The 22,974-nt window shown below is 54.6% G+C and overlaps 2 protein-coding genes across 10 annotated transcripts; both read right to left on the bottom strand.

Moving 5' to 3' along the window:
• Nucleotides 1-70: 70 nt before the first annotated feature.
• On the bottom strand, nt 71-10,907 carry LOC104636798 (uncharacterized). Of its 2 annotated transcripts, XM_075763415.1 has the most exons (6): nt 10,232-10,493; nt 7,209-7,437; nt 6,500-6,666; nt 5,650-5,738; nt 1,863-2,024; nt 71-1,148 (listed from the first exon to the last, which is right to left on the bottom strand). In XM_075763415.1, the coding sequence occupies exons 2-6, from the start codon at nt 7,402-7,404 to the stop codon at nt 1,127-1,129; spliced, it is 636 nt and encodes a 211-aa protein (XP_075619530.1). In that variant the 5' UTR covers nt 7,405-7,437; nt 10,232-10,493; the 3' UTR covers nt 71-1,126. The 2 variants fall into 2 exon arrangements, with proteins under 2 accessions (XP_075619530.1, XP_075619529.1); XM_075763414.1 differs by lacking the exons at nt 71-1,148; nt 10,232-10,493 and adding an exon at nt 10,832-10,907 and having other exon boundaries at nt 1,644-2,024.
• Nucleotides 10,908-11,952: 1,045 nt separating this feature from the next.
• Nucleotides 11,953-22,227, bottom strand: PRRG3 (proline rich and Gla domain 3). Of its 8 annotated transcripts, none has more exons than XR_012837280.1 (4): nt 22,155-22,227; nt 18,946-18,987; nt 18,099-18,741; nt 16,705-17,188 (listed from the first exon to the last, which is right to left on the bottom strand). XR_012837280.1 is itself a non-coding variant. In XM_075763416.1 (3 exons), the coding sequence occupies exons 1-3, from the start codon at nt 18,950-18,952 to the stop codon at nt 13,708-13,710; spliced, it is 702 nt and encodes a 233-aa protein (XP_075619531.1). In that variant the 5' UTR covers nt 18,953-21,862; the 3' UTR covers nt 11,953-13,707. The 8 variants fall into 8 exon arrangements, 1 of the variants encoding a protein (XP_075619531.1); XR_012837278.1 differs by having other exon boundaries at nt 18,099-18,271; XR_012837282.1 differs by having other exon boundaries at nt 18,099-18,174.
• Between the last annotated feature and the right edge of the window lie 747 nt (nt 22,228-22,974).

Here is a 22,974-nt window from a genome sequence, read left to right as displayed (position 1 = left end):
CTCTCCAGTATCTCCAGATACCACGAGCTCACTTTCCCCACCCTACCCACCCCCACCCCACGACAAAAAAAAAAAAAGTATCACTTTTTGGTCTTATAGCAAATTTTACCTGCAACTCAAAACATAAACAAGCAACCCAAGCATGCAACACTTTCTTCCATCCCTGGAAACAAAGGGGCCACCACTGGGATTAGCTGCTGCACTGGCAGAGGCAACACAAACCATGGATCTCCAGGGCATTCCCTGGAGACACAGCCTTGCTGCAGGGCCCACAGCACCAAGCCACAAAATAAAGTATATCCACAGTGAGAAAGATCAAAATTGCCATGTTCTGTCTGTTGTTCCTACTACCTTAGGCTAGCCCTACATCAGTTCTGCTATAATCAAAACTCCTCTATGCACACCAATAACTCACATGGGCACTTGCTGATACCGTACAGGTTAACGAGTGTCTAACATCACTTCTTCGGAGACCTTGGGGAGGAGAAGGTATTTATTCCTGTTTGCAACATGATGTTGATCTCACTGAAGACAAGGCAGAACAGCACTTGGAGATTCAATGAATCTCTGCCTGAAAATACATCTCTGAGATAATACCGCCACGTAATGTAGCTGCGGTGTAAAATGAAGTCACAACAGAAAGAAAATCCAATTTCCCCCAGCACAGAGCCATTAAAAAGGGAGACATCCTGCAGCTTTGGACTGAAAAATCCCAGTTGATACAGGTGAACACCCTTTAGAGTAGAGACTAGAAATTACTTTCATTACTCATACCTTTCAAGAGGTCACTGTCAGGCAAATATTCCAGTCTCTGTTCAAGACTAGACTTTTCTTTATTAAAATTTCAGAACAAACAAGTCAGCTCAGTCATTTTTTTATTTTTATTGTTGCATAGGGGTACAAAGTTGTCATATTGAAGAGAAACCATATGCATCTGAAGTGATACAAAGTACCCAGGAGAGGTGGTTCAAGGTGGCTGGCTTCAAAGGGAGATCGAAACTCGGGGAGAGGCCTGGGACTCACCCCACTGCATTACAGCAGCTCCACAAGCTACCACCTCTAATGGTACCATGGCCTAAACCTCCTCTGCTGCTGATGGGAAGAGGGAGAAGGTCTTATGTAGCCACTAATCAGATCTGTTGGCCTGCCTAGAGTTCAATTAAAAAGAAAAAAAAAAGTGACATTTGAAGACAATCAGCCTACTGTGGTTAAGAGCAGGGACATCACTTTGTATCACCCGTAGGCAGAAGCCAGGTCTGCTGCCTGCACGTCCGCACCAGCTGGGGAGGGAAGGCAGAATGTGCCACTGATGGCACGGATGATGGATGTGCACTCTCCTTCCTTTCTGCCTGAAGGCTTTCCTCAAGGAGAATTAGAAGTATTTAAACATTCCTCTGGGTGCTCAGCAGCCTTAGAGCAGTGGGGACACCTTAAGGCTGCAATGATGTCTTTGAACATGTTAAATTTGCACAGACAACAGCATGGTGGAGACAGTTGCTCCAGCACATCTGGAGAGATTGAGGTCATTGCATACCTGCTCCAGTGAGCATGCAGGCATACTGCACCCTGGCCAGAAGCATCGGCTATGGGATGAGTAACTCGATGCAGCCATCGAGTTACTCATCATGGAAAAGGTTAATTAAGGGTGACCACCTTAGGCTGGCTGCACCAGCGCTCCTGGGCCAGGCACCCAGAGCTGGCAGACAGGACAGGTGAGGAGGAGAATCTGGGGCAACCATGCAGGACCAGCCTGCTCCTGCGCCCTGCAGTTAACAGAGCTCATGCCTGGCTCATGCCTTAGCAAGGTAAATGCAAGTCCTTGCAGAGTGACAGAGAGGTGGCTTAAGATGAACTGAAGACACCTGGATGGCACTGTATCTTGCAGAGACCCCTGGACATGGCAGAACAGCACCTGGCCAAGGTGGTACATGGTCTGGAAGATGTTCTGTATGGAGTAGAACCTGCCTGTCTCTGCGAGGAGGGGGAATGGGGCACTGCATGCAGGCAGGGGGCACGCATCCAGCCTGGGGTGCACACAGAATCATGCCTGTTATTTCCTGGTCTCGTACAGCACGGGCACAGCCTGGTATTTCATAGAATCACAGAATCATAGAATGGTTTGGGTTGGAAGGGACCTCAAAGATCATCTAGTTCCAACCCCCCCCCTCCCATGGGCAGGGACACCCTCCACTAGACCACACTGCCCAAAGCCTCATCCAGCCTGGCCTTAAACACTTCCAGGGATGGGGCCTCCACAACCTCTCTGGGCAACCTGTTCCAGTGCCTCACCACTCTAACAGTAAAGAATTTCTTTCTAACATCTAATCTAAATCGACCCTCCTTCAGCTTAGACCCATTACCCCTTGTCCTGTCACTACACTCCCTGATAAACAGTCCCTCACCATCTTTCCTGTAGGCCCCCTTCAGAAACCGGTAAGCCGCAATTAGATCTCCCCGGAGCCACCTTTTCTGCAGGCTGAACAACCCCAACTCTCTCAGCCTGTTCTCATAGGAGAAGTGCTCCAGCCCTCCAATCAGCTTCGTGGCCCTCCTCTGGACTCACTCCAACAGCTCAATGTCTGTCTTGTACTGGGGCCCCCAGAGCTGGACCCAGTACTCCAGGTGGGGGTCTCACAAGAGCCGAGTAGAGGGGCAGGATCACCTCCCTCGACCTGCTGGTCATGCTGCTTTTGATGCAGCCCAGGACACGGTTGGCTTTCTGGGCTGCAAGCACACACTGCCGGCTCATGTTGAGTTTCTCATCAATCATTTCAATCCATTCCTCGCCCAGCCTATAGTCGTGCTTGGGATTGCGCCGACCCACGTGCAAGACCTTGCACTTGGCCTTGTTGAACTTCATGCGGTTCGCACGGGCCCACCTCTCCAGGTCCCTCTGGATGGCATCCTTTCCCTCCAGCGCGTCAACCACACCACACAGCTTGGTGTCGCTGGCAAACTTGCTGAGGGTGCACTTGATCCCATTGTCCACGTCGCCGACAAAGATGTTGAACAGCGCCGGTCCCAGTACCGACCCCTGAGGAACACCACTCGTCACCGTTCTCCACTTGGACATTGAGCCGTTGATCACAACTCTTTGAGTGCAACCAACCAGCCAATTCCTTATCCACCGAGCGGTCCATCCATCGAATCCACCTCTCTCCAATTTAGAGACAAGGATGTCGTGCAGGACAGTGTCAAATGCCTTGCACAAGTCCAGGTAGACGATGTCAGTTGCCCCTCCCTTATCCACCAACGCTGTAACCCCATCATAGAAGGCCACCAAGTTTGTCAGGCATGATTTGCGCTTAGTGAAGCTGTGTTGGCTGTCACCAATCACCTCCTTGTTTTCCATGTGCCTGAGCATAGTCTCCAGGAGGGTCTGCTCCATAATCTTGCCAGGCACGGAGGTGAGACTGACCGGCCTGTAGTTCCCTGGGTCTTCCTTTTTCCCCTTCTTAAAAATGGGGGTTATGTTCCCCCTCTTCCAGTCGGCAGGAACTTCGCCAGACTGCCAGGACTTCTCAAATATGATGGAGAGTGGCCTGGCCATTTCATCCGCCAGATCCCTCAAGACCCGCAGATGCAACTCATCAGGTCCCATGGACTTGTACACCTTCAGGTTCCTTAGATATTCTCGAACCCGATCTTCTCCAACAGTGGGCGGTTCTGCATTCTCCCAGTCCCTGCCTTCTGTGACCTTGGCAGTGTGGCTCAAGCATTTGCCAGTGAAGACTGGGGCAAAGAAGTCATTGAGTACCTCAGCCTTCTCCATATCCTGGGTAACCAGGTCACCTGTTTCATTCTGGAGGGGACCCACATTTTCCCTTGTCCTCCTTTTCTCACTGACATACCTATACAAGCTTTTCTTGTTGTCCTTGACATCCCTGGCCAGACTAATTTCTATCAGGGCTTTGGCTTTCCTAACCTGCTCCCTGGCTGCTCAGACAGTATCTCTGTATTCTTCCCAGGCTACCTTCCCTTGCTTCCACCCTCTGTAGGCTACCTTTTTTTGTTTGACTTTGCCCAGGAGCTCCTTGTTCATCCATGGGGGCCTCTTGGTGTTTTTGCTTGACTTCCTCTTTGTTGGGATGCATCGCTCCTGAGCCTGGAGGAGGCGACCCTTGAATATTAGCCAGCTGTCTTGGGCCCCTCTTCCCTCCAGAGCTTTGTCCCATGGTATTCTACCAAGCAGATCCCTGAAGAGGCCAAAGGCTACTCTCCTGAAGTCCAGGGTAGTGAGCTTGCTGCACGCCCTCCTCGCTGCCTTGAGGATCCTGAACTCCACCATTTCATGGTCACTGCAGCCAACGCTGCCCGTGAGCTTCACATCCCCTACCAGGCCCTCCTTATTGGTGAGAATAAGGTCCAGCATGGCACCTCTCCTCATGGGCTCCTCTATCACTTGGAGGAGAAAGTTGTCATTGACACATTCCAGGAACTTCCTGGATTGCTTGCGCTCAGCTGCGTTCTCCCTCCAGCAGATGTCAGGGTGGCTGAAGTCCCCCATAAGGACCAGGGCTTGTGAGCGTGAGGCTGCTCCTATCTGCCTATAGAGGGCTTCATCTGCTCGGTCTCCCTGGTCAGGTGGCCTGTAGCAGACCCCTCTATGATGTCCCCTGCCCCAGTGCTCCCCTTAATCCTGACCCATAGGCTCTCGGTGTGCTCCTCATCCATTCCCAGGTGGAGCTCCATGCACTCCAGCTGGTCATTGATGTAGAGGACGATGCCCCCTCCTCACCTGCCCTTCATCACTTCAGCAGCTCCAAGCATCTCTGGTGCCATTGGCACCTGGACCCCCACATCACCAGGTCAGAGAACCCCCTCCAGCAGCCCCAAGGCTCAGAGGTAGTCACTTGACTCCTCCGAAGCCAACCATGGCTGTGTGACAAACAGACCTTAATCAGCTGCTCACGCAGGGGTTGCAGAAGGCAGCTCTCCTATCACCCACGACAATCCTGGACTTCTAGGGGGAAGAGTGGCTCTGCTCTAGGATTAAGTTAGAGACAATTTCTCCACTGGAGAAACTCCAGAGCCCAAGGAGATGAGCAGAGGACCGCTATCACCATGCTACTGCTCACAAGCTACACTCAAAGAACTGAAAAGCAAGTGTGGCCTTAGCCCACCCTGTCTGCAAGGCACCGCAAGTTTCAACAACTCTTGCAGAAACCTGGTTAAGCCCTGGTGCCTTGTTTGCCAGTGGTCACCTGCCTGCAGCCCCCAGCACTCTGCCGTGCTGGTGCTGGAGCAAGAGAGCACGTTGGAAAGCACTGAGAGGAAGATGGACAGAGCCAGAGAGACTGCGACAAGCCAGAGCAGGCAGCAAGGTCCTCTCGGCCCAATGGCCAGGCAAGGACCAATAGCACTCCCAGCCTGCTGCGAGAGGGGACGTGCTCTCCTACGTGTATCTCAGCAGAGAGCTCATCACGCTGAGGACCAATGCAGCTGTCTTCAATGCTGCCTGGCACTACCCTCTCTGATGCCACAAGCCATGTTCCTCTTGTGCAAGAGTAAGACTTGCCAGGCACTGCCTTGATCTGGATACCCCCCCCACCTCAGGGCACCAACACCAGACAGCATCAAAGGAGCACAGACAACAGGAGATGCTGATCCCCACCCACCCAGCCCAGACAGCTCTGGGCTCGCGCTCACCACTTACGGTGCTGGCCTGGGCTGTGCAAGGCCAGCTGGGTACAGTCACTTGGAGTCCTCTCCCACCGCAACCTGCTGCTGTGATGGCCCTGTTGGCATCAAACACAACCATGTTAGTGCAGAGACCCTGCACAGGGCGAGGCCAGCCCAGTGCCCAGCGTGGTCTGCAGTGCCAGGAGCCCGTCAGCATGGGGAAAGCACTTAGTGCTGGGACTGTTACATGAGCCCCAAACCTGGTGAGCTGATGCTGGAGCAGGTGGGGAGACATGCTCAGAGCAGGGCCCGGGTCACCAGCAATCTGATTCAGATCTGCTAATCTGATTTCCTTTCAGATCAAAAATCCTGAACCTAATGCATCTGAGAATGGCGCTTGAATCTCAGGAAGGTGAAAGCACTTGAGAAGGCAGATCACTAGCTCCAGCAGCCAAGCCAAGCCTTTGTCTGCCCATGTCAGGGGACTGTCTTTGAAATAGTTTCACACAAGGTTAAAAATCTGCTTTCAACTCTGACACCAGAACCCTTTACAATGGAATGATGAAACGGCTCTGTCTCGTACTTCATCCAGGAGAAACAGTGGTTGAAAAGGTACTTCACAAGTAGCAGAAGGAGGTTGTGGGGGGACTGCACCTACTTCAGCCTGTCTCCTGCTCACAAAATGTGGTAGGAGATCTGGCTGAATCAATGTCCCATCATGCAGGTGTGCACTGGACTCCTAGGACGTTCTAGGAGGAGGGAGCACTCTGGAATATGAATTCTGGCTTGGGCTGATAACAGACCTCTGGAGAAACCCACCGCTGGCATTGCTCCCCCTTCCTACCAAAGGCAACCCTGTCCACTCTCAATATTGTACCGATCGTTTGCGTTTCTGGGAGCTTGATCTGCTGGCTATGTGCAAAAAAGGGAACTCCCCGAGGTGTGTGGGCTGCACAGCGGAGTCCGGGGACATATGCACCGTGACAGAGGGGACCTTCCTTTGCTGGTTCAGCAGGATGGGCCTCAAACTGGCATCTGATATTTCTACAGAGAGAAGAGAGGGAAGAATTAAACCAACCTGAATGCCCTCAAGACAGGACAGAAGAGAGATCCACCCATGCAGGAGAGCCAGCCCTGTGTCTAGTGTTACCAGACGTACATCAAAACCCATGTCCCACAGGTGTGAGTGGCAGGACAGCCCGGAGAGGCATAGACTGGAAAGAACCAGACACACTGCTCCAGGAAAGTGAGGTCTAGGAGCTGTTTTAAAGAGCCATATGCCTCTGCATCCCAAAGCCAGGAGCCTACCAAAGGCAAAGAGGGAAAGAGATGTGGAGGGAGATGCCTCCACATTTTGCTCCTCACCTTTTGGAGCTAAGATGCCTCTTGCCTTCTGATGGTTACCTTTGCCCACCTCTCCCCAAGCATCTCTCGACCATCTTGTCCTACCTTTCAGAAGGACATTGCCCCTGTCCTCTCATCTTGCAAAGCAAACCACTGGGGATTTATAAAGGGATCCTACTCCCTAAGATGTTGTAGACTCCCACCAACCTTCAGCCACCCCAAAAGACAACCCAGGACATTACCTGCAAGAGAAATCTTATCGGGGATGTGCATCCGAAAGGAAGGAGGGACATCCTCTGTCACTGGCTCCTCGTCCACAGGTCTGAAGCTATCTGCTACTTTCAGCCTGTTGGGAACCTGCATCCTTTGATTGATGGCTTCTGTGAAGAGCAGGTCACAGCGGACTCGGGTCAGGTCCAGTCCCCAAAATGGCCACATCTTTTTTTGATTTCCTCAGATTGCTTGAACACCCTGAGGTTTCACACAGAGGAAAAGAAAGCTGAGCGAAAGTGGTAGTAAGCAGCTCTTCCAAAATGGCATCACACAGGGATGACACGCATACTGTAAGGCAGCTAAAATAGAGGCAGAAACAACTCAAATGACAGACACTGTTAGAGTTGACCCAGAGAACAGGGTGTCCCACGAAGCCCAGCTGGCAGGGGCAACAGCTTGGGGCTGCTGCAGGTGGGAACTCCTGCCCGGCAGGGTGAGAAAGGAGAAAACTCCTGTATCCTGGCGACCAAAGCATAAGCTTAGCACCTATTGCCTCAATTGATAGCAAGGAAAGGGCAACAGTTTCACACACCTGTGGGAGAAGAGCAGTTCAGTATACTCTGAAAATTAGTAAAAAAAAAAAAAAAATTTTTTTTCAATCCAGAAGTTAAGTTTTTTGGAGGCCTGGAAGCACATTTTTGTGTTCCTACACCTTCAAGGAAAAATCAGGTTTTCTAAAAACAAAACACACATTTTGGTGATAAGATTTCAGGTCACCACAGGAAAAACTGAGCACTAAACTCTTTTTCCGTACTTTCACTGCAGTAACCCTCAGGGCTCATTCCCCACCTGATCCAGAACCCATCTCCTCAAGTGACCCACACCAAGCTGAACAAGATGGACTTTGCCCCGAGCAGAGCTGCCAGATGCTGAACCATCCTCTCAGAGGAGGAGGGAAAAGTGTATATCAGCTCCCTCAGGGCAGCACCGACTCAGGTCTCTCTCCCAGGAGGGGACTGGCACCAAGGAGGGTGACAGTCCCCAGCTCTCACTGCTCCTGGGGGCAGCCGACAGCAGGAACAGGACATGGGATGCAGATGTTATCTGGGGCTTTGCAGCTCCTCAGGACACACAACTGCCCCATGCCTCAGTTTCCCCTTTGCCAAGTCCCAGGGCTGCGAGAAGTGCTCTGGGGCCACAATGTCCCAACACTTTCACTGAGTGATGTGAGCAGAGGGCAATCAACAGACATTTTTGGGAGAGGAGCCAACAAAAAGACGCCTTCCTGGCTCCCAGCATATGCACGTTTTATTCTTTCTCAAAAAGCTGCAGCCGAGGAGAAAATCCCAACAAGCAAGAGCTGCCAAGGCTGGCAGACCCCAGCCAGACCCCAGCACTGCCCCAGCATCCCAGATGTGCCACATGCATGCGGCCCCCTGCACCCTCCTTGCTGCAGCTCTTTGAGCTCACCATGCCCATAAAGGTCCCCCTTTGCTTCCAGGTCAAAATCTCCACCATAAGAGGAGGCTGCCTGCTCCAGCACAGCCCAAACAGCCAGAGGAAGGAGAGGTTTTCCTCTTCAAAGCTGAAGGGGTTGGAAACAGGAGGAGGTGAGTGAGCGGGAGCACACAGGGGCCCTGCCTTCTTTGATCATGACCAGGGACTATATTTAGCAGCTGGGTCTCTGACGCTGCATTTCCAGCCCACCAGGCTGCTCCCAGCTGGCAGCAGCCAGAGCTGCCCAACACCACTTAGGGCTGCCCAGCACTACCCTCGCTGCTGCTTCTATGGGCACTTCAGACCCTCTGGCCTGCCCTAGCCTCCTGCCACCCCCTGGGATATCACCTAGGGGAGAGGAGCGGGGGAAATCCCTGGAGAGCAGCACAACCTCCCAAAGCCCAAAGAACCCCAAGAGACATGGCCCCCGAGCCACCGATCCTATCCCCTGCAGCAGCTGAGCCCTGTAACTCCAGGTACACAAGGGTGGCAGAACCGGCTCCACATCTACAATAACCAGCACTTCCAGTGATCACCTGCCTTGCACTGCTCTCTCCTCCTCTGTCATTAAAAACCTTTTAATTAAAGAGACAGAAATTCATCCAGCATCAGCTGCAGTGATTTCCTGCTTCCAGCCACACAGAGGTGAGATCCCAGTCTCTGTAACCGGGTCTGCCCCAGAGGCGCTGCTGGAGACACTGTGCACAGGGGGCACAGCAGCCCCTGGCTGCCCCACACAAACCCAATGCAAGCATGGGTGACACCAACCCATGGGTGTCACAACACACACACACACACACAGACACACCCACACCCCACACCCCCCCCCCCTGTTTCTCCCCAAAACCTGAAAGAAAGGAGATTTTTGCAGGAAGCCCCATTTGGGAGCAGGACAGTAAGTCTTGGGATGGTCCCACAAGTCCTGAGATGGTCCCAGAGTGGTATCAGTCCCACGGGAGAAACATGTGTCAGACACCCAGCCCCACAGTCCACAACCATGGAGAGCACCAAGTTTCTCCTTCACATTTTTTGTGCTTTAGAGGAGCCCACACCCTGTGTTGCTTTCTCAGCCTGCTCTCTGGGAAACCAGCATATATTAATAACAATAAATTTGGAGAGGGCAGATAGGTTCAATTTCTAATCACCTACGAATCTGCAGCAGCTCCCAAAGAGCAGAGAGATGGGAGGGGAGTGAGAAGCAGGCTCTCAGAGACTAAGCTATTAAGAAAAAAAAAAATCAGCTATCAAAACCCATAAGAACAAAATGCTTAAGTAGCTGGATTTCCTCCGTTAACTTTCTTTAGGGTTTTTTCCAGCTATTGCCAAGCAACCACACACCCCCGCTCAGCCTCCGCTTTCGCACTTCTTGCATTTGCAGCGACAAGGCATTTCCGGCACACTAAGCCTGTGAGTAGGTTTAAGTCGTGCAAGTCCGGAAAAACCTGCGTCGGGGAGGGAAACCCCACAGCCTCCCTCTCTCCGTCCCTCCCGAGCCCAGGATGCTCCATACAACGCAGGCGGGGGATACCAGCCTGCTCCAGCACCCCCATTTCACCTCTCAGGATGGGGTGCTAGGGTGAGCCCTCTGCTAGAGGAGCTGACCTCGCTCGCTGCTTCGCCCTTCAGCTCGGGGCTGCACCGTGTCACGGCAGAGGGGCTAACGGGGAGGGAACGGCTGTTGTCACCGGCTCAGGTCCTGCCGCCTGCCACGGCCAAGCCGCGGAGTGCAGCCGGCCACGCAGAGCGGGGGTGACCGCTCTGCCCCCCGCGTCCCCCGGCCTCCGCTGAGGAGCAAAGTGCTCCGGAGACCCAAACACAACGCCCCGGCTCTGATCACTGCGGGGGTGGGGGGGGAGATGTCGAGGCGGGAGACACAACACGACTGAGAAACTCAGGCCACGGGACACGCGTGAGAAGAGCCGGCTACCCGCGGGGTGCGAAGCGGAACGGGAGCGGGACTGGGGTGGGCTCCTGGGCACGGAAGGCTCCCCTGCCCTCCCACAGGAGCCATCCCGCCCCTCGCCCCCCGGGGACGCCCCAGCACCTCCCGCTGCCGGACGCGCTCCCCAGCCGGGGACGCCCGCAGAGCCCCGTCCCCGGCTCCGGCACCCACCGGCTTTGCGGCTTGGAAAGGGAAGGAGTGGGGGGCACTTACTTTTTTTTTTTTTTTTTTTTTTTTCTTCAGTCCAAGGCAACTGTCAGACCAGCAAACAGCCGCGCCAGCTGCCAACCGGTGCCGTGCCGCGCTGTGCCAGGCCAGCCCGCCCAGCCCGGCGGCCCGCCCGCCGCGCTTAAAGCCGCAGCCGCGGTAATTAACGAGCTGCGACTCATCAGCGCGCGCCTCCCCGGGTTCAGGGGGCACCGCTCGGCCCGGCCCCACCCCCCGCCCGCAGGTCAGCCTCTCCCGGCACTGATGACGGAGAAGTTTGCCAGAGCGAAAGGATTGCTCTTGTCAAGGGCAAAACCGGGGGACAGAAGCAGACACACACACACCCCACGCACACGCAGCCCAGGCATGTTTGCAGGCAAACCAACCCACGCTTCAAGGCGAGGCCTCATCCTATCTCTTCTTGGTACCCCAATTCTGCTGCCTGTGGCAGTCCCAGCCGCAGCAGGTCCCCATGGGAGCCCTGGCAGGAGCAGAGACAGTGGCCAACCAAGCACTGAGCTGTGCCAGACCTAATCTCTCCTGCCTCTCAGAGGAGTCCAGAGCGATGAAATGATCCATTTGGGACGAACGAGTTTTAAACACTTCTGAATGGGGACGGGGTCCAAGACCTGACTGTAAAATCTGGTTTTGAAAGGGCTTAAAATAAATCCCATGCTGCCCTAGTCTTGTTATTTAAAGGGGATTATCTAAGAGGTTTAGGAGCACACAGAGGAACAGCAAGACAACTTGTGCACCTAAATCCTCTCAAAGATCTTAGGAAATCCCTCTGCACTTCACCTACCAACTGGTCAGGGTTCACAGGACACACTCCAGCTCTCACTAAGAGTTGTGCCACATGCCCAGAGAATTCAAAGGCTGTTAGTGGATGTGTGGGGTTTGTTCCTAGCCCCACAGCAGCACACACCAGATCTCCAGAAATGGCCCCCTCCTCACTGGGGACTGTGCTGCAGCCGTGCCTGGGGCAGGTATTAGTGCCATTGTCCCACAGCTGTCTCCATCACCTCGCAGAGCCGAGCCCCAGCACTCCCACGAGATGGAAATCCATTTGTTCCCAGTGAGACATTCCCTCTGTGGGAAAAAGCCACCCTGTGCCACTCAGACAGTGAGGGTTTTTTAATAAATACCTTTTTTTTTCTTTTGCACAGAAATATACCAAGTTTTACAGAATACAAACTGTAGGGATAATGACTGAGCATCAAAGACAGAGGATGCAGAGCACCCTTCTGTCTCCCTCTGGTCTTTTCCAGGCTCTGTCCCCGACGCTCGCTGTCAGGTCTTCCCATAACCCTGATTTGCTAAGGTCGAAAGGCAGAGTAAAGGCCTGGGAGAGGACAGACAAGGTGCCAGCAGCTGCAAACCCCACATGTCCCGCCCCAGGAATGGCACACTGGGCAAGCCTCAGCTCTGGGCTGAGGGTACCTGCTGTGAGAGCATCACTGGGACCAAGCGTGGTGCAGGCAGCCAATGGATGTCCAATAGCCTGTCAGTGCTGGTGGAGAGACTGGTGCTGGGGTGAACACCAAGGAGTCTCAGTGCTGGGAGTTTCTGTGCTACTCCGGGGGGGTGGGTGAGCACAATGCCCTTTTTAACCCATCAGACATGACTGGAAAGGACAGCCCCATTGCTTGGACCCCAAAAGCAGCTCCCCAGGAAAGGGGGACACTGTGGTCCCACAGCAAAGCACCTAGCTCTGCCCTGCTCTGGCACCACAACCACCCCGTGGTCAGGCACAACACGGTTTGGCCCTGCTCCCAACCCACCAGGATTGCTGGGTTGTGGCATGGTCAGCTCTCACCTTTGCAGCCACCTCTGTCAGCAGGCCTAGAAGAGAGTGGAGTCTTGCATTCCCCTTTACCTGTTCTGGAGGAAAAAGAGCCTCAAAGAGAGAGGCCAGGCAGGACAGAGAGGTTCAGGGTCAGGAGAGGGGACGTTTGGCCCATCCGCAGTCTCCCTGTGCCAACATCCCACTTCTAGGGCAGATACCAGATAGGCCATGCTCCAGGAAAGAGAAGCATCCCCACCACTTAAAGCCATGGGACCACGTTTGGCTCCAGGTCAGAGATGACCCCATCAGCCAGCTCCGCTGCAGCCAGACCCTTAGCTGCCCTGCCCCCCACAGGGGGAAAGCGGAGAGCATCAGGGAAAGGACCTGCTACTTACCTCACATACAAGACCACCACGAGCCTTTCCCCCTTTCCAAAAGGATCTAGGAGATCAGAGAGCACCTCACTGACTGCTCCCTGATCTCTGGACAGCAAATGCTGCTACAGGGACCGCAGGATGGACCGAGCTCCCCACTCCCACCTGCAGCAAATCCACACGGGGGAGGCACTTTTTCCACAAACACAGACCATGGACACTGATTGTGGGGATGGATAGAAATTTGCCACATCCCTCCTGCATCCCCAACTCCTAATCAGAGCCCCGAGCAGCAAAATGGGACCCGATGAAGATATGGGGTAAGGCTGAGCAGTGCCCCAGGGAGGCAGTGAGGCCATTTTAATCATGGAGTATGTTATGTCTGTTTGAGGGGGAAGTGAGGAAATCAAATGCACCACAGGGACACCCCCGTATTGAGCCAGGAACAAGCTGCCGCTCTGCTCTCGCTGCTAGAGCACTTATGGGAGCAGGGAGTGAGGGGCAGGAGACAGCTGGCTGGCTCCAGAGCTATCCCCGCAGCCCAGCCTCACCCCACTTGGGGACAGCTATTTTTGGTTAGGAGGATAAGGCTATTGTGTGATGGCACCAGCAGGTGAGATGGGGTGCTGACTGGCACCCAAAGGGGGTCCTGGGCACAGCAAAGGGCGGAGGGGGGTGGTGAGCATGAGTGTGTGTGAAGAGGCAGGAGGGAGGCAGACCCGCTATTTGCCTGTGACAGAGGCAGCAGCGACGATCTCTTCATACTTTGGTGGTGGGTCATTGTAGGAGACACTGGTCTCTTCACTGCTGCTCTCTGGGTGGCCCGTCACCTCGTCATATGAAGGTGGAGGGATGGCACTGGACAGTCTGGAGAGGACAGAGACTGAATGTTCCAGTGGGTAGAGGGTGCCATCTTGCTGGGGGGTGCCCCCAGCCCTCCTGTCTCCAGCCACACGGTTGCTCGCTTCTCGCTGATACTGGGTTTCCCCTTGACTTTGCGACCGCTCCCGGTACACCATAACCCTGGGGAGGCTGCGTCCTGTTCGGCTGGCCAGGTAACGATTCTGGGCATAGGAAGGGCGGTGGCGGGTAGCCTTTTGAAGCTGGCACCTCCAGATGATGAAAAGGGCGATGACTATCAGAAGAGCCACTCCCAAGAGGGGCACCACCACGTACATAGCATCTGAACGTTCTGTGCTGTGCCCAGGGTCCTTGACAGAGTAGACAGAGTTGGTGTAGCCCTTCCAAAACTCCATCTGCAGCAGGAACAGAGAAGAAACTGTCATGCACTGCAGGTGGGACAAGCACCTCCTGACCACCACCAGCAATTATCACTGCCCTCCCTAGGCCCATAAAAGAGGCAGTTTTTTGGCTGTCCCCCACAATCCTCACCAGGGCTGCAAGTGTCTGAGGCGCTGTGGGAACCAACACAAAAGATCAAGGGAACATCCGTCAACAGCGGCCAACAGCTCCTGCACCAAGCAGGGAGAAATTTGGCTAACACCAAGCCCAGCCTGGAGAGAGAGCACAAATTTCCCATACATGCCATGGGAGTGACAGCTCAACCTGCAGCTGTGGGTAGGGTGTCCTGGCAATGCCAAGGTGAGGGCATTGCTTGGGAAGGGAAAGTCCTGCTGGAAAGCTAGGCCACAGTATGCTGCCTGCAGAAGGAAGAGGACAAACAGAATAGGAGAAGCTGTTCCCCCTGTGCTTTTCTTCTCTGTCCCCAGCCCACTAAGGCGTAAGCCCTCACACATCCACTGGGGAGCAGGGCAGGACAAACACACCGTTTTCTCCTTGTTCTCGAACACTTCCTTGACCTCCTCATAGCTGCAGACCTCCTCAATGCACTCCCGCTCAATAGTGCCCTGCCGGATCTCCTCCAGGAAGCCATTGGCTCGGGGAAAGCGCTTCAGCATCGAGTGGGCATTCCTGGCCCCCAAGAACACTGCAACACACAAGGTAGAGACATGCTGAGCACGGACAATCCCACACTTGGCCTCTGCCCAGCCAGGCTTTCCCACCTGGCTTCCCACAGGATTTTGTTGATACAGGCAGCCCAAACACCAAAAGCCCTGGGGTACAATTCAGTTAGCATAGCAGAGTGCCCGTTGAGGGAGAGCGTACGCAGAGGGGTGCAGGGCTCTTTGAATCTGCCCAGAGACATAAGGCATCAGGAGCATCCTTCCAGCAGGGCTGAGATGCTAAAGACATTGGAAGCAACAGCTGCAGACCACACAGGGCAGCTGAAGAAGAGACAGAAGGTTCCAAAAAGACTTGTTTTCAACCTCCTGCCCTTGACAGGATTTCACCTTGCTGCCCCTTTGCTGCAGGGCAAGGAAGATCCCACCAGGTGAGCTAGACCCCGCAGGGCTGGGGGGTGCAAGGCCAGCACTGAGATGGACTCACAACACATAGTGCATTGCGCATCATTCCACAGTGACCCTGTGCATCACCCCAGAGCCTCCTCTCCTGCTTCACACCTCCACAGCCCCCCAGAAGGAGAGCAGACAGCCTGCTAGAAGTTGGTGTCCCTGCTGCCAGCTGCTGTGGGCTCATGCAAGCCCAGGTGGCTTCAAGGACTCTGTTCAGATCCCAGAGAAACCCCTGTGTCTTCTCCCAGGCCCACCAAGGGCAAACATCCTCAACACACGGGGACAGCACAGGGGGTCATGAGTCAGATACTGAAAGGGGCCTGAGCCTCTCCTCACATGGCATCACATTTTCATCCCTACTACATTTTGGTGCAGAGGCCTCACAAACCTTCCTCTGCTCCCAAAGCCTTGGAGATGCTATGTTGCCCACATCAGATCTTCCCCAGAGCATGCAGTCAGGAAGCCAGACCAAGCAGGAACAGCACCTTCCTGCCTGCAAGAGACATAGCCCTTTTAAAGCCTCTTCCCCTCCATATTCCGCAGGAGGGAGACCTCCATGGGGTACAGGGAGCAAGTACCTACCAGGACCTACAGCATCACAGGAGAGCCAAATGAGTGGTTGCCCAGAAAGCAGAAACACCACACAAACCACGACCCTTCCAGGATCTAAACATCCCATGCACACATTTCATAAGGGAGTGTTTCTGTAATGCATCTCAACACACTCAGCTGTAGGCTGGCACCATCTCTTCCCACCAAGCCATATAATCCTGCTGCTTCCCTTGAGGAAGATGAATCAGTTCAGCTGGCTGATCTGTAGAAACCTATTTGCCTCTTCAGGCTGTCTTCCATTGGATCAACCAGATGAACCAACTTAAACTGCAGCAACATCAACAGATGCAGGACAAGGAGGCAAGGGGACAGCTGGAGTCTCCCATTAGACCAGTTTGGCTGTAACACAGCAATATTCCATCAGTAAGGAGGTTGGTGAAGATCAAATATAACAGTTACTGAAAAGCTACCAAATTCTTTCATTGGGAGCCTTTTACCAGAGAGACCAGCAGGTTTTCTTCTGCTTTACCTTCCATGTATCCTGCTCCTAAAACAATACAGGAAGGTATTTGTGAGAGTATTTGTAAATGTCAAGGCAGGGACAAGATCATGGCATAAGCAACTACTACTGTGCTACACCATCCTGTGCTTGGAGGCACTGTGCTCTTTTGTGCTGTGTAGGTGCACTTCCCCCCCCATAATTTATTAATGGCTTACTTCAGTGAGAGAGTTTGCAGAGGGCTGAACCACTGAGGTGTGAAAGAAGAGCAGCATGAATGACGTGAGTCAGACTTCCTCTCAGAATTGACTTTATTATGCAATTTTTTTTTTTTTTTTTTTTTTTTTTTTTACACAAGGACAATAGAAAAAGCTTTTTCAAGAGACACAGAAGGCATCTTGCAGTAAGGCTGGGATCAGCTTGCCTTGGCTTTTGCAGTTAAGGAGGGCTATCCTCGCTGGAGAGGGAGCAAGTTGGCAGGCCAACCTTCTCTTGAGCCTTTCCAGAATGAGACGAAATTGTACAAAGACACCATCCATTCCAAAAATGTCCCATCCTTTGCTGGAGAAGTCTGGCCTCACCTCCTTTGTCTCCCACCTTGATCAGGCTGCATTATCAATGCTCCCCACCTCAGCACTTGAGTCTGAGCCTCTTTCCAACTTCCTCAGCACACCTTGGAGCAGCACGCTTGGCCACAGATCTCACTGTCAGGGTCTTCCATCCCTGCAGATACCAGTCACTTGACCCCTTCTCTGCTTTGCCATGCTGAACCGGCCACTATGGTGGAAAATAAAAACAGACACACAGGCAGGGAGGCATCACGAGCAACATCCTGACTGAAAGCATGCTGCAATGGAGGTGTGCGCATCTCCCCACATCCAATTTCCCTCAGGGACCTTGAAATGGCAGAATACCAGACCCTAAGTCACTGCTGCCTCCCCTCTTTTACAGGGAAAGTACAAGGAGCTCCCACACACCTGGGGACCAGAGCAGAGAACCAATGGCCTTCACGAAACGAGCCTTGCCAACTCTCATCTCCAGCCTGGATCCCCAACTGACACGAAGAGCAGACAGCTGAGCAGGTACTGTCCATGAACCACAGGGCACAGGGGACTTCCCAAGGCCCAGCAGCTTCAGTACTGACCCCTTGTGCCTCTCCAAGTCTTCCCACACCAGCTGGAGAACCGGTGCTCAGGAAAGATCACAGCTTTAGGCAGGGGGAGCAAGAGCGAGGGCTTGGTTCACTACATCCCTGCTAGGTTTCCTGAGGTGCTGATGGCCCGTGGTGGCAAGCAGACTTGGCCACATCACTACCCCACAGCTATGCTGCCCAGCGTGTGGGGACACCCCCAGGGCTGCTTGTCTGCAGAATGACATGTGGCTGTGTCTGCAGAGGGACAGCCAGGGCTGCATACTGCCAGAGCATGATGGTGAGCATGCTGACCACCACATCCACCTCCAGCATGTCAGGATCACCACAACGGGGACATCTCCCACAACCAGTAAGTACTGGTGAGCCAGCACCTGAGCTCTGGGAGGGAGAAAAGGCAGCAGTGGAGGAAGGCAGGAACCCAGCTGGGTACCCTCCTCATTAAGAGAAGATTAAAACTGCCTTTTAAAAACACTGCCTGAAGATCTCTGCTCCCTGCCCCACCTAGCACAGCACAGATAATGAAAGAAGGCATACCTGTCATCCCTGGGGTCGTCCTCCTCCTGGCCAGCATGGCTACTGCCTCCACCTTCATAGCTGGCTCCAGTGACACCTTGACCAAATCCCAGCAAGATCTCTACATCTCCCTGTTCACAACCACCGTCCTCCTCAAGCTCCCATCACATTGTTGCGTGCAACCCCCATGCAGGCTGCCCAGAAAAGCGAGGAGGGAGGGCTGAGTCCAGCTTTTCACAGACCATAGGCCATCCTCCACCCTGCACCCTCACTAGTCTCAGCCCAGCTTTAGCCACTGGCCCCAAGCAGCCCTGTCTGCCAGGCACTCCTTCAGATGCCAAGACGCAGTGAGCTCCTGGCAGGGCTGAGTTAGGCAGCTGCTCATCAACTGGGAATGCAGAGCCACAGTGCCACCAGCCACCCAGGTTACAAGGTAGTGTAGCCCCCAGGATGGGCAGCTTGTGGGATGCAAGTCATGGGCCATGAGGAACACCGCTGTTAGGAGATGTCAGCAGAGACCGGCAACCCTTGCAGAGGCCAGTCAGTCCAAAGAGCCTCAGGGAAGCCTGCCTTGCACAGCAAGCATCACACAAATAAAGAAATGCTGCAGCGTACGGGGAGTCCCAGAGAGGTCAGCCATTCAGCACTTCCTCTCGACTCCCACCTTCCGCAGGGGAGAGAGAAAGATAAGTCAGGCCAGACCTCAGACCTCAGCCAGGGATAACAGCCAATGGCATCTGCTCCCCACAGAGAGTAACACCCTCCAAAAAGCACAGGCACCCCTTCCTTGAGAGGTGTCTGCCAAACATCCCCCTTCTCTCCTCCAGCACCACCGCCACCTCTCCGCTCTTGACTGGGGAACACTTACTTGCCATGCTGCCTCACTCAGCTACAGGGGGCTCCTGCCTACCTGCAGGGAAGAAAACAGGAGAGTCACTGACAGCTTAAATTTCACCCCCCCCGAAGCGCAAGACCTCCATCACCCAGGGTCAGATTCATGCAGAAAGCAGGATGCTGACTAGTGGACCCATGACAGTTCCTAGCCAAGCAGTGCCTCTTCAGAGAGCCAAGGACTCACACTGCTTCCCCACTCATCGCATGGCTGGAGGGACCCATGGCTCAGGGCACCCTTGGCTCTCTGAGAGCCTGGGGCAGGTCTCTGCCATACTTGTGCTGCACCAGCCCAGGGAGGGCCAGGGCCCTGCCCAAGAAGCCCAGAGGGCTGCAGACAAGTAAAGTAAGAAGGGAAGAAGCGGACAAAGGAGAGTCCGCATATCTCATCAGCAAAGATGACCTGCGTGTCAGAAGCTGCTGGGAGCAGCCTGGTGCTCTTCCCTTTCAGAAGAGATTGATGGATACAGGTAAAGCAGTCATCCTGTTTTAAATCAACTTCACAGCCATGCCAGTTCCCACTTCTGCAACTCCTACCCACAATCTGCAATAAACAGGGCTGTTTTCTCCACTGCCATAAAGCCAACTACACAGCAGGAAAGAAAAGGATATGCCTTTCCTGAAGGTTGTTAGGCCAAGCTAAGGGCAGCAGCAAGAGTGACAGAGCTCCCTGCACACCCAGGACAACAGTTCTCCAGCTGGAAAAGCACCTTTTGTGCTTCAAAAGGAAAACTAAACTAAACAAAACCCTACAAGAGTGAAACAAAGTCCTGCAGAAGCAGAGTACATCCCTCTCTGCTTGCAGGAGGAATTTCACTCGTTTTTCACGTATTGCCTCTTCCTGTGCTTGAGGCTCCACTGACCAGACTATCCTGGGCAAACTCATCTCCTCTTGCCTTGTGTGATGAAGCCACAACTCTGACAGGAGACAGAGGGGACAGGACTAACCAGCTTCTACAGGGATTTATTGCGGATGAAGGAGCAAACGTGGTTAGAAACAGCAGGAACTGAACCACATGCTGATCCTAGGTCCAGGACTTCAGATATTGAGAGTTATCCCAAAAGCACTTGAATCTGCTCAGCTGGAGCGAGGTCAGGGACAGCATAGGGCTGTTCACAGGGTCAGTGGGGCTAGAAATACATTTGTCATTTCACATAAAAGCCAGACATCCAGACACACAGAAGGGCTGATGCACACCACCACATCTCACCAACAGCCACCTTCTCAGCAAATGTAGCACCTCTCCCTGCCAACATCAGGTTTCCTGTGGTTTCTGAGGTTCCTGCCCCAAAAGTGCAAGGGGCCAAGCAAGCCTGGAGCTGTCTCCAGAGGCAGAAAGCAGCTTACTTCCAACAGTTTATGAAACTCAGATTTCAAACCTCAGTCTGGAGTTTAAGCAGGAGTGACGGAAAGCAGCAGAGCACCAGAATTACGCAGGAGGGGTCTGCCGCCTTCTGCGCCCCGCCACCCACACCAGGAGGTTTTTTCCTCAAGAAACTGCACACCCAACTCCGCTTCTCTGAGCTGTTCTGGGGGATATGAGAGCAGCTGAGAGGCCTCCAGATAGGAGCATTCCCCCCACAGGCTGCATCAGCTCTAAGCAGGGACTACCTGACCTGCTTTTGTTGTCATCAGTTTTTACAAGGAGACCCAAACCCACAGGATAAAAGAATGCACGGCATGGAAAACTTGCCCTCATTGTTACAGGCATTCTCCCCCCTTTGACAGACATGAGAACAGAGACGCAGAAATAAGGATATTCAAGACCAGATTTGTTAGGACCCCTAGCTCCATAACTCACGTCATACATCAGGCAACACATTTAATGCGTCAGGAAGGTTTTATCTTTAACTTTTTTCTAAGTATCTATGCCAATGCAGACAATGTCAGAACTCAGAGATAGTTTATTCCAGTGCAACAATAAGCCAGGTCTACACAAGCCTACAAGCACGAGTGATGCCTGCAAGAAGGGCAGACATCCCAGACATTTGTTTTCATTTCCACGTGCAAATTCCTAACTACCTCCCCTGGCTCCACTGAGCAGGAAGAGCTGGACCACCGCACACACTGACACCAAGACGAGCAGCATCCCTCCTGCCTCCGCACAGCCATGCAAGCCAAAAGATGCCTGAAGCTGGAGGCTGAACTAGCAGATGCCCACCCAGTCCTAGTCCCCCCTCCAGCTTCTCAACACGCATTCGCCTCCTCTGTAAATACCCCATTGACAGGAGGTTGCTAAGGCAACTGTGAGGAGGTGCGAGGGATGCAGCCGTGAGAGTGAGGATGCTGCAGTCGCACATTTGTGTCTCCCCGGGGCTCCCCCCATCTCCACCCTCGCTCCCATCACCGATTCCAAAGGAGGAAATCATGCTGGTAAAATATGATGCGTGCACAGTGCCGGTCTTCCGCAGACCTCGAGCGGGCATGTGGGGCGCACTGGGAGGCAGCACCTCATTGCCAGGCTGAGGGGCACAGGTACAGGTCAGGGGGATCCACAGATGTCAGTGACATGCCACAGCACACAGAGAGGCTGCTGGCTCTCCCAGCATCACGTAGCCACAGCTGCCAACCGCTCAGCAGGATCCTAGCAATATTTGGGGTTTTCCATGCCAAGATCCACAGCAAGGAGAAGAGGCTGCACCAGCTCTGTTTGCCAGGGGCCGCAGGGTCCCCGTGGGGTGCCAGGATGCCTCACCCTCCCAAAACAGCCTCTGAATCCCATCCGACCCCACACGGCCGGTCCTCGCACTGCCCCCAGCCAGCCTCCGCCCCAGCCCCTCCATCCCAGCACTAGCCCTGCCTTCCCCAAACCCAAGTCCAAATTAGTTCCACCTATGCTTTAGTGCCACCCCCCTGCAGGGTCCCCCCCAGCTCACCTGCCCCATCAGCCAAATGTGAGCCTGCCCAACTGAGCTGGGCTTTCTAGTCGCAGGCGAACCCCATCACCACACCCCCTGCCCCACTGACACACCCCACCTCCGCAGCTCTTCTCTTCCCCAAACACCCAGAAACCCTTTGCCAGCTCCGCGACCCCAGCCCATCCCCGCACCCCATAACCGACCCACAGCTCCTGTCGTCCCGCCCCATGCCCCTGCCTGCCGCCCCGGGGCCCCCCTCGCCCCATGACCACGGCCACTGTCGCCCTCGCTCCCCGGCAGGGCAGCACCGCCCCGCCCCGCCCGTACCTCATGACGACCTCACGCCCCGCTGCAGCCGCTCCCTCCCGCCGACTGAAGGGAAGGCCCCGCCCCCACTCCGCCTCCTCCCGCCCCAGCACCGCCTCCGGGCCAATCGAGACCCCCGCCGCCAGCGCGCACCGCCTTCCTCCTCCCGCGGCTGCAATAGAAACGCAGAGCGGGGGCAGTGGGCGGGGCTACACGCTCTTCCCCCACGCTGAGCCAGACTGGTACCCAATGAGAGAGGGATACAGCTGCTGGGAGCCGCCACAGTGGCTGCTGGGAGTCGTAGTCCCCTGTCCGGCGCGGCGCTGCAAGCCACCGGCGGGACTGCCGGGCGGCCTGGAGCTGGGCATGGAGCCGGAGCCGGAGCCAGGCCGGTGGCCGCGCAACCCCCGAGTGCCGGTGACCCCGGGCGGTGGGGTCTGTGCCCGCTGCCTGTCCACATGATGCCTGCAGGGCAGGCATCCGCCTGCACCTCCCTGGTGCCTGCCCTTGCCTGATGCACTGTGCCCTCACACCGGCCTGCCAGGACTGCCTGCTTGTGGCTGAGGACCTGCTGCCATGTCCCCTGCTTCCTCCTCCTCTTCCTCCTCCTCCTCTTCCTCCTCCTCACTGCCCGAGTCCTCGTAGAAGCAGAGGGTGGCCTGCACTGGGAAGTTCTCCAGCAGCTTCTCCCCCACGCCGTAGAGATAGTCAAAGGACTTGGACTTGGGCCAGAGGATCCTGCTGGGGAGACCCAGGGTGAGAGCCGCTGCCTGCCTGCTGCCCTCGGGCCCTGCCGGGATGCCCCAGCAGCAGGGGACGTACCTGACTGGGTGGTGGAAAA

This window comes from Balearica regulorum, chromosome 11 (assembly GCF_011004875.1).
Source record: "Balearica regulorum gibbericeps isolate bBalReg1 chromosome 11, bBalReg1.pri, whole genome shotgun sequence".
NCBI lineage: Eukaryota > Metazoa > Chordata > Aves > Gruiformes > Gruidae > Balearica > Balearica regulorum.
The sequence above is the reverse complement of the archived record's forward strand: the minus strand, read 5'-3'. Positions and strand labels throughout refer to the sequence as shown.

Excerpts from the sequence above, each read along its gene's own strand:
- LOC104636798 (XM_075763414.1), bottom strand. The coding sequence starts at position 7,404 with ATGTGGCCATTTTGGGGACTGGACCTGACCCGAGTCCGCTGTGACCTG. Across the intron at positions 6,667-7,208 it reads CGATAAGATTTCTCTTGCAG|AAATATCAGATGCCAGTTTG; the intron begins GTAATGTCCTGG and ends TTCTCTCTGTAG. Across the intron at positions 5,739-6,499 it reads CCCAGAAACGCAAACGATCG|GGCCATCACAGCAGCAGGTT; the intron begins GTACAATATTGA and ends TGATGCCAACAG.
- PRRG3 (XM_075763416.1), bottom strand. Across the intron at positions 14,242-14,772 it reads TCGAGAACAAGGAGAAAACG|ATGGAGTTTTGGAAGGGCTA; the intron begins GTGTGTTTGTCC and ends TTCCTGCTGCAG.